We start from the raw sequence: 17,397 nt of genomic DNA, 5'->3' as shown, positions 1-17,397 counted from the left end.
AAACCATGTATTCTGTCAGCTGAACTTCACAGACGTGAGAGAGAAGTGTTGAAAGATACAGACTCTGGATGTGTACAGTTCTAATTTGAGTAATATAAATGCCTTATTATTACTATTATTATTGGTTGAATGCATGTTCTGAAAAAAATTACATAGTTCCTTGAGCTTTACAACCAATTACGATGGTATACACCGATGGAATCCCTCTGATCGTAATCTTCAAGTACTCTTACAAAATAAACAACTACATTTCTTGAGAAATCGAATACAGCTTAGAGTTAATTTTCAACTTGGAAATAATAAAATTGGTAGGATCATTAGGTTATATATTTTACAGTCACACTGTCTACTGGGTTGCATTTGTTTTTAAAACACACAGAATAGATGAAATATGGGAAGTAGTGAAATCTAAAATGAGTATTTCGTTCTATCTGAGACTCGTCAGCCAGATGTATTACAGTACTGATGCTTAATCTGAGACTCGAGCGCGATGCTTTCTTCTTCGGATATCGAACACGTCATCCACTGAGCTACTGAGTTCAGATAATCATATATTTACCTAACGAGTATGATCTTTATATCACTACTAGGATCGATTTGAATTATCCAGCTGTTGATATATTTGACTGAATTTTGACCAGCCTTAGTCGACAACTGGAAAGGAAGGCTCAGGACGGAGTTGGATGGAGAATGCTGGTGAGCGGCCTATGCTCCTCGACGAGGGGTATCAGGCGTAAGTGAGTAAGTAAGTTAGTCGACACATGTAAATCCAGAGTGGGTTACCTCGATACAACTATGTATTAAGCAATAATGATACAAGAAAGAAATCTATGTACAATGAATTTCAAAATCAATCATATTATCCCAAATCAATACATTTTAAAGAACTTACTTTGACTAATCTTAATTTACCATTATTAGTACGAGCAGTAATCAATAAATGATTGGTAAATAAAAATACTTGACGTACAGCTTCTTTTCTTTCACGATATGATGATCCGAAATTTCCTAATCTTGAACGAGAAGAACGTAATTTATCACATATCACTTGAATTAATGTTCCTGATCGATGAAGAAAAAACAAAAATTGTCTATTAAAAATAAAACTAGCAGAAAAGATATAAGATTAACCATTCTTACTTGATTGTTCAATAAAAGTACAATATTTAGCGTTTTCGAGAATTATTTTCCCGTTGATTTAATTGGTGAATGCTGAATATTACTTACTTACTTACTTCTGTTACTCATCGTGAAGGAGCATAGGCCGTCCATCAGCATTCTCCATCCAACGCTGTCCCAAGCAATCCTTTTCAGTTCTTTCCAGTTAACATTCATCCTTTTCATATCTGCTTCTATTTCCCGGAGTAATGTGTTCTTTAGCCTTCCTCTTTCCTGCTTCTCTTCAGGATTCCAAGTTAGGGATTGCCTCGTGATGCAGATTGATGATTTCCTTAATGTATGTCCTATCCACTTCTAACGTCTTTTCCTAATCTCCTCTTCAGATGGAAACTGTTTTGTCCGACACCTTCGGCCTCGCTCGCGAACGCTTAAACTTCAGACCACTGAGGAGTCCCATACTAGGTCGAAATGGCCTTCCAGTGCTTCCACATCATCAATGGTGATCTACCTTAGATCAACTTGTGAATTTAACTATTAAAAATTACTAGAACCTCCACAAACCCCTATTATAATTCATTACTTTGAATTCTGACCCTTTTAAGGGATTTCATGTCATAAATTAGGCATTTATATCAATCTCTTAAGGAATGACTAAAAATTGGCTTTAATTTATAAAGATTACTCCATGAGAGGTTAAAAATCGTTCTTAAAGTATACTTCTAAATTATTATCTTTTAGATGGCCAACTTAACGAAAATGCAGTGAAAACCTATACCAACCAGGTGATCCAAAGGCTAAACCCTCACTGATAAGTTTAAAGAACATGAGTACCATCATTGACAAGGATGTAGATGTACACTACTGACCAGTCTTATATTAGAATGAAACAGCTATTTAGTGAATTCCGATTATTTAACTAAATTAGATTTTCAGAAGGGGTTTTTTTGCTGAGGAGTCCCACAATAGGATGAAACTGTCGTCCAGTGCTTCCAGGTTTTCCATGGTGGTCTAGCTTCAATTGACTCATGATCTCAGCTATATAAATTAGATTTGACAATGTTATAAGTTAAAAATGGTGAACGTTTGCATCTGTTACGACATATATACTTCAACATTATGTTGTTTGTCAACTAGAAATGTCATTTAATAATGGTCAAAATGATTTGCAGTAAAGTATCCGGTCACAATCAGTATCATAGTAATATAGGAAAAATGAAAATGCAAAAATAGTGTGTGAATAAAATGCATAGTAGGAGAATTTCATCTTTAAAGTAATTAGTCCCTTTGATAAATTTAGATGGTGTAATAAGAAGACGAAGATTATCAGAACTATGTGATATACGAAAATTTAAACCCCCTTTGTGTATTCAAAATGGTTGCAAAAGCAAATAGAATCAAATGACCCCATAAGAGTAGAGGATAAATATCCATCATCTTCTGTGGCCAAACACATAATCGGAACAGGTCATAAGATTGATCTAAACTCGGTTTTTGTGGTGTTGTATAAAACTGTAAAAGGGCGTATACTAAAGTTTATTGAAGCCTTAGCCATACGAAAATTCAAACCCCCTTTATGTATTCAAAAAACAGTTTGTTCTCACCCTGGTACTATTAGCTTATTATCCAGAGTGATTAGGTGTCAAATTGTCTACTCTTACCCTCCCCTATTTCCAGTCTAGTTGACCTTTTATTTTTATATATGAATGTTCTTCACAAGTATATGTGTGATCAGATTGTTCGAAATGTATTGCGCTAACAGATCACATAGTTCTGATAATCTTCGTCTTCGTATTACACTATCGAAATTTCATCTTGTTAATTGAGATAATAATGATAAATAGTAATAGTAATAATAATAAGATTAAATTCACTTAGTATTGTTTGTTTGAATCTTCCCATCGATGTGTTAGGACTGCAACTGGTCAGTCTCTAATTGGCATATGTGCATACTGAGCGTATCGCCTCGATATAGCCTTGATTCACAAGCATGATAAGCAAAGATGGATAGTAGCTAGCAGTGGAATTCAGGACGTGCGTTTCGTCCTGGATATCGAGGCAATACGCACAGTATGCACATATGCCAATTAGAGACTGACCAGTTGCAGTCCTAACACATCGATGGGAAGATTCAAACAAACAATACTAAGTGAATTTAAACTTCACCCAATCGCACAAGCAAGTGGCTATCAGGACTCAGTGGCCGAGTGGATAACGTGATGGCGTTTGAAGCGAGGGTACTGGGTTCGAGTCCCGGAGTGAACATCAACTCTGAGACGCAAGTACGTCTGGCTGACGAGTCCCAAATAGGACGAAACGCGCGTCCTGGATTCCACTGCTAGCCACTATCCATCTTTGCTTATAAATAATAAGATTGTTGTTGTATGAATATAATATGTAATAAAAGGGGTGTTATCAAGGTAATTACGATAAACGAATTGGGAATGATGGATATGAAGATTAAGATAGAAGTGATCAAAAAAAGAAAGAAAAAGCAAATAGGGGGGAGAGGTTTATAATATTTAGTTTAGGTATCCGATGATTCTTAAATTCATTAATACATGCCTCATTTTGGCCTTTGTAAAATTTCACAATAATTTTGAACTTCAGAAGGGGTTTTGTGGAGATTTCAGTATTTTTCAAAGTTGAAATCATGAGTCAATTGAAGCTAGACCACCACGGAAAACCTGGAAGCACTGGACGGCCCTTTTGTCTTATTGTGGGACTTCTCAGTGGCAGTGCACATCCACGATTCCGCCTCACGAGATTCGAACCCAGGACCTACCAGTCCTTATGAACTTATAATTGTAGAGCCTGATGATGAAGTTATTTAAAAACAATTGTTCGCTCAAATATTGTTCATTTTTGAATATTCTATTTATTTATTGATTTAGTTAAACACATAAATATTGTTACAAGGAGGCACCAGATATATATGCACCACACAAAACAATGAAAATGGGAAGAGAAAAGGGGGTAAGATGCATATATTAAAAAAAAAATAAGAGTAATGATGAGGGAAACTGAAATGTACAACCAGAAGAACTCTTTCAGTTAAGGAGGTTATGACTACTCTTTATGAAGAAAGTAAAAGGTTACAGCAGGATCTCCACTGGCTTCTATTCTGAGACATATCTGATAACGTCTCTAGTCACTGTGTTGCACCACTTTTTGGACCCCAGCCAGGAAGTTGTGGAGGACTAACAGAAGCCAGCCCTTTGCAGCTTTCTTTCATACCACGACACCATGTTATACACTGACCACCTCTCCGCTTTTTCCAACCAGTCCCAGAGTCAGCAAATAATGCACGACGTGGAATTCTCTGGGACGACATTCGCAGAACATGTCCAAGCTATCGAAGTCGGTGTTTCAAGATGGTGACACCAATTGAATTGTCGTCTCTGCGCCCGAACACATGATGCTGAACCTCTGTATTACTAACATGGTGTTGCCACTGGATGTCAGCAATCCTTCGAAGACAACGATGATCGAACACAGAGAGTTGTCTAACATCCTCAACTCGGAGAGGCCAGGTTTCACAAGCATAGAGCAAAACTGCTCTCATCGACGCGTTATAGATCCGATCTTTTACAGCCAGACAAACATCACGAAGGCGCTGAAGGTGGCCCAGATTGGCACAAGCCGCTCTGGCTTTCACTATACGTGCATCGATCTCATCACTCACGCCACCACCAGCACTTATGCGGCTACCTAAATACACGAACTTCTCAACTACTTCAATCTGGTCACCACCCAAGGTGAGCAAATATTCTATGGGGATCTTTAAACTGCTAAATTAGATTTGTCCATCAGTGACAGTAAAATGCAAATACTACAATTTGGTTGTTGAGCAAACGTAACTAATGGAATCTGTTGTATACATTCAACGACATAACATTTTCTATAGAATGAAGTGTTAGCTAGAATTATTGATTAGATTATTACTTAAAGAAGCATTCATTATTGTTTTTTATTGTAAAGAAATAAACAAAAAAATGGAAAGGAATCAGATGAGTGATGTTAGTAGCGGAAATGAATCAACTGGATTTTTCTTGGTTGAACTGTCTGAGATAGACCATTAAATACTCAATTCATTTGTATTGATTATTTGAACCTTTCCATGGATGTTTAGGAATTCATTTGGTTATTTTAGATTGGAATATGTAGATCTTATGCAAGTTGCCTTGATATTCCCATTAATTCGTAAGGAAAGATGAACTTATCCTAAAAAGAGACTGATCAATCGCAGTCCTAAATAATAATTGGGAATATTCAAACAGTCAATACAAATGAATTAAAATTCACCCCATCACACAAGCTAGTAGCTATCTGGGTTCAGGTGCTAAATGGATAACGCGTTGGTGTTAAACGAAATGTGCTGAGTTTAAGTCATGAAGTGAACATTCAAATTGAGATATGACAAGTACATCCAGAGATCGAGTCAGAAATAAGACAAAACTGGCATCATGAGATTTTTATTGGTAGCCATCATCAGTTTTTGCTTCAAGTGCCTGGTTATAATACTTATAACTGGTTGCTATAATATGAAGATGTGTTATTCCTCTGGTGATTTCACTCTCGAAGCCGTACAGGACTATGCATTACAATTATATCGTAAAAGAATATATTTGTCTTTTTGATGTTCAATATTCTCCGTCATGTTAAATGATCTATTTTCATAATGTTTTGGGTGGTATTTATCATAACTTGACCTCAGTTGGGGTACATTTAGGAAAACCAGGGGAAGTGGAAAGCTGTTTTATCTTTCCTACCGAACTCCAAGAATATCGCTGACCTCACTTCAATAAGGACCTAGAATAGAACATGCTGATCTCGGGGCAAGTGCCTAATAATTAGATCAGTCTGTTGGTCGTGATACTCAACGATTCGCATTTTCAACCTCAATCAATTTGTGATGCATTCCCGTACTAGAATGAAACAACAATCTAGGGTTCATTAGTACTTCAGTCTATGGAACATATTTTCTATAAATTAAGCATGTAGATATAATCTCCTCCCCCTTACTAATGCCATTTTCTTAATTATTAATCTTTACTTAAGTCTTCATGACGTTACTGATTAGTCGGTGTAACCTTCTCCTTGAAATTTCTAATTCAATCCGGGAATAGATCCGATACATTATTGCTAGCGACAATTTCAGTTTCGAAAATGCAATAAACAGAAAGGGATCTCTCTTTGTTAAGTCTTACTTCTAATGACCAACAATCTATATTTTTTGATGTTTAACTCAAACTCTGAGGTCTATGCGAACAATTTTCACTATTCTCTGTATGAAGTTAATCATTTCTTCCTAATGACATTCATCAATAAATCCAGTTAGAAATGTTAATCATACTTTAGATGATGATTCATTTATCTAAATGAAAAAAATTACCAGCCTAGATAAGTGATGATATTAGGTAAGTTTTAAAAAATATTTCAGAGGAATATCCAGCTTAGAGAATACAATAACCTCTAAATCATTTCCTTATCAGTCACGTCTTCTCCATTAACTCCGATAATAACATAGGATTGGTTTTATTGTATACTGTGATTATCTCTCCTCAGAATTCTATACAGTCTTGAAAAAGTCTAGTGATATTTTTACTGTTATTTTAAGAAGTATGTTACACTACTACTACTACTACTACTAATAATAATAATAATAATAATAATAATAATAATTCTCTGAATTTATCTTTTACTAATAATGATTATCACTATCAGCAATATTCTATTGTGGGAGAGAACAAACCAGATTTCATCCAACGGAGGAAGAAATCAGGAAGAAGCGCTGGAAGTGGATAGAACACAGATTGAGGAAATCACCCAACTGCGTCACAAGGTAAGCCCTCACATGGAATCTTGAAGGCCAAAGGAAAAGAGGAATACCAAAGAACACATTACTCCGAGAAATGGAGATGAACATGAGAAGAATGAACAAGAATTGTATAGAACTAAGAAGGTAGGCCTAGGACAGAGTGGGTTGGAGAATGCTGGTCGGCGGATTATGCTCCATTGGGAGTAACAGGCGTAAGTAAGTAAGTAAGTAAGTAAGTAAGTAAGTAAGTACGCAAGTGAGTAAGTAAGTATGTGGGTTAGTAAGCAAGTAAGTAAGTAAGTAATAATGATTATTCCATTTTTTAATTTTTTCTACAAGTTTTTTTACCCATTTATGATTATTTAAAATCAATAAAAAATCTAGGGTCTATATTATTTCTCATTTAAAAGAAAAACATTAACCAAATAAATGAAAAATTAAGGTCATATGACTTTACCAGAAAACTATAAAAATCAGATAAACCAGAAAAAAAATTGAATGAATAAATATAAACAAATAAAATAAAAACTTGACTATTGAACATTTAATATTCACTTGTTATTCAGTGAGTATTACTTTTATTTTCAGAAAGGGGATTTTGTGGAGATTTTAGTAAGTTTATATAGCTGAGATCATGAGTTAATTGAAGCTAGACCATCATGGAAAACCTCGGAGCACTGAACGACCATTTCGTCTCATTATGGGACTCCTCAGTGGCAGTTCGCATGCACGATCCCGCCTCTCGGGATTCGAACCCAGGACCTATCAGTCTCGCGTGCGAGCACTTAACCTTAATCATTTCGAAATTTTATATAAATTTCAATTCTATCTGCTTTGTGCCATTTCCTTCCACAAAATCTAATATCTGTTTTATCATAAGATTTTTAGAATTGTTAATATTCACTCCTCATTCTTAGTTCTGTAATGTTTATCATTTTAAGCAGCTTAATAATCGATCCTGGATGCGGTGTCATGAGAGCACAGTGCTGAGGAGCCACGTGATGGGACGAAACGATCGTTCCATGTATCCACCTTTTTCAGTGGTGAAAGCTCACTTATTTATCATAGCATTTTGAGTTACGTACAAAGACTCAATCTGTTGTTCTCCTTAAATGTGATCGATTCATCAAAAGAGTACACTTTTAATAGATTATCTTCATTGAAAAATAAAATGTATTCATGAACAAAAAGTACACATTTATTCATAAATTGACTTACCTTGACGTACGAATACTTGATTTACATCAAGCAATAAATCACATCCATCTACAATCATACGTTCAATAGCCAAATTTTTGCGTATATTTTCTGTTTCACTGACCTCATCATGCATAATCTGTGAATTGATTAATTGATGAATTAATTAATAATATAATTAGACATTTTTATGTATAGTTGAAATCATGAGTCAATTGAAACTAGACCACCATGCAAAACCTGGAAGCACTGGACGACCGTTTCGTCCTATTGTGGGACTCCTCAGTAACCAGTGGAGTTCAACTAGGTCTGTTGGGAGATACCAACTCATTGAAGACATTGGTGGAATGGCTGCTCAATTTTGTTGATTGGTTGAAGTTAGATATTAACACCGGCCGACTCAGTGGTCTATCGGTCAAGTGCTCTGATGGGAGACTGGTAGGTCCTGGGTTTGAATCTCGTGAGGTGGGATCGTGAATGCGTACTGCTGAGGAGTCCCACAACAGAACGAAACGGCCGTCCAGTGCTTCCAGGTTTTCCATGGTGGTCTAGCTTCAATTGATACATGATTTCAACGATACATAAAAAGTACTAAAAACCTTCACAGAAAACCCCCCATGATTAGACATTGTCAAGTTAATGACCTATTCAATGATAAAAAAGAACGTCATACTTATCAATAATTGTTTTGTGACTATCATGTTATTGATTTCCGGTAAATTGTGAGTTTTAATTCACTAGTTCATTTGATCAATAAACATTCTACTTAATAAATAGATATGAATGAAAATAGATTGCTAGGGAGAACAATGGGAATAAAATTGTTGAGTCTATGTTAGGAGAAAAAAAAATTACAACTGATCAGTATTTCATGACCATTATATATTATTAGGCTATTAGAGACTGTTTATAAGAAATCATGGAAGTAGAGTTCGAAAACTACAAATGGGATCGCTATCTACAAGACTGCACCTATATTATTGTTTATGAGTACGAAACTCATATCAACGTCTACCTGCCAACTATCTTCAATTAATCAACATCACAACATAGTGAACATAGCAATGAGTTGTTTAGACCAGTGACTGCTTTGTAAACTGATCAATAAAGTTTGGTAAAAGCATACAACGCTAACGACGTTATCAGTCAAGTAACACTACCCAGTTATAAAATAATCAAATATATAAGCCAATCAAATGACATTGGAATGATGGCTTCCATCTGAATTATTGACCCCCACATGTCAAATTATCCCTCGTAGTAGAGGCAAAAAGTCAAATTTATGTATTAGGATTAGGAATAGTATTATGAGTTAGGCTTATCACTTCAGAAAGTTTTCGTCACCAACTGACATCGGTTAACATGTATAAAGGTTGGTGTTAAGTATTAAGAGATAAACTGGAGTTTTCAGTTGGGTGTACAAATTAGTGTCACAGTTTTCAACACGAACTGACATCGGTTAATTGATGTCAGTTATGATTCAGTGCCTTGTCACCTTCCTGTTTACTTAGGGTTGAGATTCAAAGTGAGAGCAAGAAAGGGAGAACATTACCTAGCTTCATTAAACACTCTTGATTACGCATTGAATTCAAGTAAGTACTTAGTTACACAGTCTGTCTTAGAAGCATTTATGTATTATAATTTAGCCCAAGCACCATGTAAAATTCACTTTCCCGTCATACAATAGATATTTTTATTGTTTCCAAATATTTCAAGCACCAAATACTGACAATTTCCACTCGGTTAGTAATGACATACACATTACCTATTACTGCACTTTAAACTTCACACAAAATGCATGAGGCGTTATCTTAATTCTAAGTGGTTACTTAAAGCTCTACCATAATTATTCAGGTCAAATGGTCAAATGATTTAAATAATTATATCAATATTATGCATACATACTGTCGATTTTATATAAATAGTTTTAAACTGTTTATTTCTTTGTAAACAAAGATGGATAGTGGCTAGCAGTGGAATCCAGGACGCGCGTTTCGTCCTATTTGGGACTCGTCAGCTGGATGTACCTGCATCTCAGAGTTCATGTTCACTCCGGGACTCGAACCCAGTACCCTCGCTTCAAACGCCATCGCGTTATCCACTCGGCCACTGAGTCCTGATAGCTACTTGCTTGTGCGATGGGGTGAAGTTTAAATTCACTTAGTATTGTTTGTTTGAATCTTCCCATCGATGTGTTAGGACTGCAACTGGTCAGTCTCTAATTGTGATATGTGCATCCTACGAGGATTGCCTCGATATAGCCTTAATTCACAAGCATTGTAAGCAAAGATTTTCTTTGTTCAATATATTATTTCGTGTTTATGTCATCTTTATCTAAAAGGCAGTGCAGCTTTCACAAGTGTAATTGCCAAACATTTTTTGGATAGTGAACATAAAATGGATATATTTAATGCATTTAAAAGTGATGTAATGAATTAAAGTATTCGACTATCCTATCACATCTCTATTTGAGCATCAAAACTGCCTTGGGGGGGGAAGTAACAATCCATTTTATTCTCACAGAAAAGTATTACTGTTTCAGTGGCCTTATATCTGACTCTAATTGGATCGTATTATGATCGTATGAATGATTGCTATCGAAATATACATTTTACTAATTCCCGTATAAAAAACTATCGAATCAACTCGCGTTGGTGAATAATGGAATTAAATAAGTCAAATACGAAAATGAAATTAAAATAGGTATATTTCACACAATCGTTGGTCTGAACAGACAATCAAGGAAACCGAGTGAAGGAAGCGAAGATGAGAGGGAAAAGCGAAACTAAATGACGCTCAGTGGAGTTGACTTACTCGCCTTCTCCATTAGGCATCATTTTGTTTTGATTTGCTTCCCAATCAATGATTGTACGAAATACACGTATTCAAATTTAACTCTCGTATTCATCCTATTCAATTCCGTTATTCACTAACACGATTTAAGTTGATGATTATATACAAGGATTGACAATATGTATATATCGATAACAGGCAACAAACGATCTACCTGGTGTCAGATTTCCGGGCCACTAAACTTTGACACAATTTAATGAAAAAATACTTCAAGTATCATTAACATTGAATGTAGAGTCAAAATTGTGACTTATATTCATTTTTTTTCTTATTGAGTCGAGTAAAAGTACTTTAAATCTTATTTTGCAAAATAACAAAATATTGTTCAGAAGGGGGGGTTTTGTGGAGATTTTAGTAATTTTATTTAGTTGAGATCATGAGTCAATTGAAACTAGACCACCATGCAAAACCTGGAAGCACTGGACGACCGTTTCGTCCTATTGTGGGACTCCTCAGTGGCAGTTCGCATCTATGATCCCGCCTCGCGAGATTCAATTCACTGATCACTAAATCTGCAACATAAAAATTAGTTAAAATGGTAACTTTGTCTCTTTGTTCCATAAAGAAACTAAAATCAAGAAAAAATCCTTCGATTTTTCCTGCTAAAGTAAATAAATATCCCATGTATTTTTAAAAAAACTTTTCTGATTAGATCAATCAATACGATAAGCTTATATATATGCCTGTAGGTCAAATTTAACCAATCAGATTTCAGACTCAAAAGACTCTAATGATTGATTATACAGGGAAAAATGGTCTAAATTTCATTGGTGGTTTTTATTTAAAAAATATGCATATAATTATGTCTACAATTTTCCACACACACACACACAAAATCAATATTCATTCGACAATTATTGAAACAAAAATTAAAAATGAATTTTGATATAAATTTGGGAAATTTGCCTTGGTTATTCAAAAAAGATGATTATTAAGGGCCCATGGTTAACTTGAATTGATTGTTTTAAAGCAGCCAGCTGTATACTTTATGTAACATATATATATTGATGAATGACGGAAGTAGTTTTAGTGGATATTATAGTAATTTCAATAGTTGAGATCATGAGTCACTTGAAGTTAGACCACCAGAGAAAACCTGGGAGCACTGGATGACCATTTAGTCCTATTGTGAGACACTTCAGAAGTGCACATCCATGATGCCGCCTCACGAGATTCGAACCCAGAACCTATCAATCTATTGTGCGAGCGCTTAACCTCTAAACTACTGAGTTAGAAGTTAGACATTACCACCGTTGAATACCAATTTATCACACAACTTTGTCTTTAAACCTTCATTTACAAGTATAATGTCAGTAAAATATCTTTGAATATAATTTTGTAGATACAGTAGTCTTGAAATTCTAATATTCCATTATGTTCAAAGTTTATTCTGATGATATTGTCTACAAATCAATCTTAAATACATAAAATATAAAATGACACTAACATGTTTTCGGAATGAAATCTACTTGAAAAGAACATCTCTCACTGAATATCGAACATTTGACAAATTCAAATTTACATTTTTGTAAGAGGATGTTGTACATTTAGATGGGTAAGAACAAATGAATGATATCATTTGTAGTCACCATCTTATTTGCTCATGGTGGACAGTAATTAGTCAAATGTATTGTTAAGCTGTTGATTATTTACAATTAAAAATATAGAATGATACAATCAAAAATGAGCTATTCAAATTCGACTGGAATCTTAATATGAATTGTTAACATTTCTTGAAAGATTACAAGTGGAAGTTGATTGTTTGTCATCAACCCATAGATCAATTTAAAATTAAAATCTGCTGTCCAGTGAATATGCTTGATATTGAAGCCACATTATAGTGACCAATTGCTTCAACTTTATAAAGTAGTAATTAGATAATGCGGAACTTAATTGAAATAAAAAATTTTTGGAAAACAATGTCATTCAAAAGTGCCATATATCAGTTCGGGAGTGAATCTTCATCACTATTTACCAGCTATATATTAGTGTACCTGACTTCGAATAATACTCTGAGCATGAGCGTTAGTTGCACTAGCTGGTCCCCCAAACTAAGTAAATGCAGTTGGTTTGAACTTGCACTCTAGTAACCTAAATTTAAGCTACCAATCCATATATGTTACCTATACAGAATCGGTATTCTCCTTAAAGCTCGATATTGGCTAGTCTAGGAGTAAGTTGGGAGAAAGTTAGGGTCAAAGAAACTAAAATAGAGCAACATTCCATGGATTTATCGACAGTTGGATTGAGTCATGTTAGAATGTCCAAACCACTTGATTGGCTCTAAAATCTTGACCAATATGATGCTCACTGTAGAATTTGAACCTTCGTTAACCCACTCCACAATCCGAAACAATAATAAGCATTACATCATTCAGAAAAAATGTGTATGTATGTATCCGTACAATTGTTCATCAAAAATCGAAATGACTATAACTCATTGACTGAAGTAAAATATCACTGTCATTTAAAGGCTGTCGACTTAATGTATTCGTTTTATATCTAAAAGTAAGTAATTCATGTTCAAACTCTAGTTTAATAAGTTCTTTTCTCTTTGTTGAGTTGATACTCCTATCATAATAATAAAGATATATGGGTAAACAGAATAGTGAAAACTGTAGTACAACTGCTTAACATATATTATATATTATGCCAGATGACGGACTACATTGAAAAGCGCCAAATATTCGCTTTTCGTCCTCTCAATTTCGTAAACAACAGTGATGCCACGACAGTGCAGTGAGTAGGACTTCCCTGTTAGAGGCTATTTACGCGTGGCCATATGAGAGCATTTCGAGAGAGAGGGCGGGCCCTCTCCACTCTCGGCCGTACCAGGTCATTTGGCGGCACTTAACTAATCTAACCGAGTCACATTAAGATAAATCAACATTCATTGAACATGTAAAAAGAAATACAATTTATGCATAAGATTATAATTCAGGGTGAAAATTTATTTCATATTTAAATAATCGTCATTCATCCGATCGTTAACAATCGGAGTCAATCAAGTGACTAACTGACTGACTGCCTGTACTTCATAGATTTTATTTAAACTTAAAATCAACATAAACCTATTCAATCAATTAAAACGTGATACATTATAGTAAGAAGGGGTTTTGTGGAGATTTCAGTGTTTTTCAAAGTTGAAATCATGAGTCGATTGATGCTAGACCACCATCGAAAACCTGGAAGCACTCGACGGCCGTTTCGTCCTATTATGGGACTCCTCAGTAGTGCGCATCCACGATCCCGCACTCGCGAGATTCGAACCCAGGACCTACAAGTCTCGAGCCAGAGCCCTTAACCGATAGACCACTGAGCCGGTATCCAACGGTGTTAATGTCTAACTTCAACCGATCCACGAAATTGAGCAACCATTTACCAATGTCATCAGTGAGTTGATATCTCCCAACAGACCTGGATGAACTCCACAAGATATATGTCCTGGAGTTCTAGTGGGAAGCAGTGACCAGTGGAGTTATTTTCTATTTTATAGTACTATGTGGTCAGTTTGTTTGGTATATAAACCCAGTATGTTTAAGAATAATGATTCATATTGTAGAGGCTGTTATTGGTATTCTGGACTTAACTGACTGAGCTAGGCAGAAAGCGGAACTGCCAAGTACTCAAAACTGCTTATACAGTTTTTTTCGTGTATCATTGCTCTAATCAATAAATTCAATGCTCTCTGATAGACAGTCTTATCACTTCATATAATAACAACAGGGGGGCATTCAGGTTATCGAGATGGTGGTAGAAGATTTGTAGCTCAGGTGGATGATTTTGATGTAGGTTTATTCTCTGATCACGACCAAATTATCGAGAACAGAGAACAAACCTACATCACAATCACCCACCTGAGCTACAAATCTTCTCCAGCACCTGAGTGCCTCAGGTAATCGATATAACACTGAAAAAATTAACACCTTAAAAATATGGTAAAGAATATAAGCTTACTTCTTGTTCTGTTAAATATAAGTTTTGGGTATAGATATTATCTATATAATCAATAATCTCTTTAATACTTCAATATTAGATTATAGTCACCACATGAATCCACAAGATATTCAAGATATTTACATAATGTATTTGAATGTAACAATCACAGTTATAGTATACAGAGTATAATATTCTATTCTCAAATCAAAGAGTCCTTTCTTTTCTTTTTTTTTTTCTTCTTTTTCAGAACTGATTAAAAAATTTTTAGTTGTCATGCCTTTATGAAATTAGTTTATTAAATGTAATAAATAGTAATGAGTTAGTGATTAGAAGATTTTGGATGAGAAATACAACAACAAAAAAAAAGAAATTCAGATGGAAACTTTTAAAATCTGTTTGTGAGTTATGAAATACATATGTGTTTTGTGTTTATTGTATGTGTCCATGTGTGTGTGTGTGCGCACGTACGCACACACATACACACATGTAAATAAAACATGTAGTATATGTATCGTATATCGTGTATCGTATCACAGCTCAGTGTCAGTGGTGTTTATGATCATGGACAATTCGACAACTATGTTGTCTACCTATTTAAAATTCATTGTATTTCCAATTATATGTAGGCGAATTTTAATGTAAAGAGAGATATGGACATAAAACAGAGATGGATAGATGATAAAATGAGCCATATATAATTTATTTAACGAGAGAAGATGAAAATAAACGTGTACTTTCAGTTGGGAACTATGCCTAGGTATAAAAAAACGGACCTGGTTACATTGATGTACATCAATGTATGTGTATGTGTGTAGAGAACCGTAGGAAATGTAAATACATTCACTCCTTACTGAGGTTGTACAGACAGGCAACAGTGATTATGTCTATCTGTCTTAACTCAAATTCATTCACTAATTGACTTACTCAAATCCTTCTGTGAATTCTCCCTCTTGGTTTTTTTTCTTCTTTAATGCCTTTCTAGAATGTCTTAGTTTGTTTTTACACTCTTGAATAAAAAAATTGCTTAAATAGGTATCAAACTACAGGATTTGCGAAACTTCGATGATGCCCAAATAAAAAACTTGGATCCCAGATTCTGGATTATTATGGCATTGAGAATGAGATATTTTTTCAACAACCTTAAATATCTTTTTTACGCTTTCAGCATTCCTTTGAAAACATCTTTTAAGCTTTTCCTAAAAGTCTCAAGGACTCAGTGATGACATAATTTCTTGGAATCGATAAACTTGTTAAATACAACTGTAGGTAAACGGATTTTGATAAATATTTAAGTTTAAGCACTCTTAACATCACGTTCTTTTGAGTGATACTTGTCAGTTAGTAGTTACACTCTAAAAGTATGAAGGTCATAGGTTCGAACCCTGGTTACGGGTTTGTAGATGTACACTACTGAGAAGTCCCATAGTAGGATGAGATGGTTATCCAATGCTTCCAGGCTTTGTGATTTCAATGAAATTCGACAATTGTGGATTGGTTGAACTTAGACATTAACACCGCTGGATGCCGGCTCGGTGGTCGGTCGGTTAAGTAATCTGGCACGAGACCGGTAGGTTTTGGGTTCGAATCCCGCGGGGCGGGATCGTGGATGTGCACTGCCATTGAGGAGTCCCACAATAGGATGAAACGGGCGTCCAGTGGTTGCAGGTTTTCCACGGTGGTCTAGCTTCAAATAACTCATGATCTTAACTATATAAAATCTCAACAACCCCATAGTGAAAATACTCTGATGAGTTAAGTAATATTTCCTTTCATATGAACATTTAGTGATTGACAGTTTTGATGTTTGTTGACAAACGGTTCAACTGTATTGATATGAAAGATCATGTATATACTTTCAAAAATATATAGTGAGATTACTGAGTTTCTCATTAAAGTAGTACATTTGTGATTTGGGTAATGTCTGTTAATGAATTTCTAGTAGAAATTTAATTATCAGAAGGGGGGTTGCGGAGATTTTAGCAAGTTTATAGTTGAGATCATGAATCAATTGAAATGCACTGCTGAGGAGTCCCACAATAGGACAAAACGGCCGTTCAGTGCTTCCAGCTTTTCCATGGTGGTCTAGCTTCAATTGATTCATGATCTTAACTATAAAGAAATTTAATTGTTAACGTAAAGAAAAATGTCTGTGTAAGTGTGATTGTTTGAGATCAAATGATTCTTTTACTGACCACTTTGTACAACACCATCTATTATTTGTAATTACATTAGTAAAGATGATTCGATATCTTATGTATAACTAATCTAATTGTATTTGATAAGAATTAATACAATGTAAAACAAAGATGGATAGTGGCTGGCAGTGGAATCCAGTTTGGCGCGAGTTTCGTCCTATTTGGGACTCATCAGCCGGATGTGCCTGCATCTCGGAGTTGATGTTCACTCTGGGACTCGAACCCAGTAGCTTCCGCTTCAAACGCCATCGCGTTATGCACTCAGGCGATGGTGTT

General features: G+C 35.1%; 1 protein-coding gene and 1 non-coding gene across 2 annotated transcripts in view; both read right to left on the bottom strand.

Annotated features, from left to right (window-relative positions):
- Smp_127770 (putative ras GTP exchange factor) overlaps positions 1–17,397 on the bottom strand; it is a gene marked incomplete at both ends in the record, with an annotated part of 111,860 nt that overhangs the window by 56,594 nt on the left and 37,869 nt on the right. The window contains 2 exons of the mRNA XM_018798590.1: positions 889–1,062; positions 8,156–8,273. Coding sequence (XP_018653517.1) covers positions 889–1,062; positions 8,156–8,273 — 292 coding nt within the window. The remainder of the gene's footprint in view (positions 1–888; positions 1,063–8,155; positions 8,274–17,397) is intronic.
- Smp_tRNA_00037_Gln_TTG.1.1 lies at positions 10,305–10,370 on the bottom strand. The gene has a single exon. It is a non-coding gene (tRNA).

Source organism: Schistosoma mansoni, chromosome 7 (genome assembly GCF_000237925.1).
Source record: "Schistosoma mansoni strain Puerto Rico chromosome 7, complete genome".
Classification (NCBI taxonomy): domain Eukaryota; kingdom Metazoa; phylum Platyhelminthes; class Trematoda; order Strigeidida; family Schistosomatidae; genus Schistosoma; species Schistosoma mansoni.
Note: the sequence above shows the minus strand (reverse complement) of the source record. Positions and strands in the feature narration are given on the sequence as shown.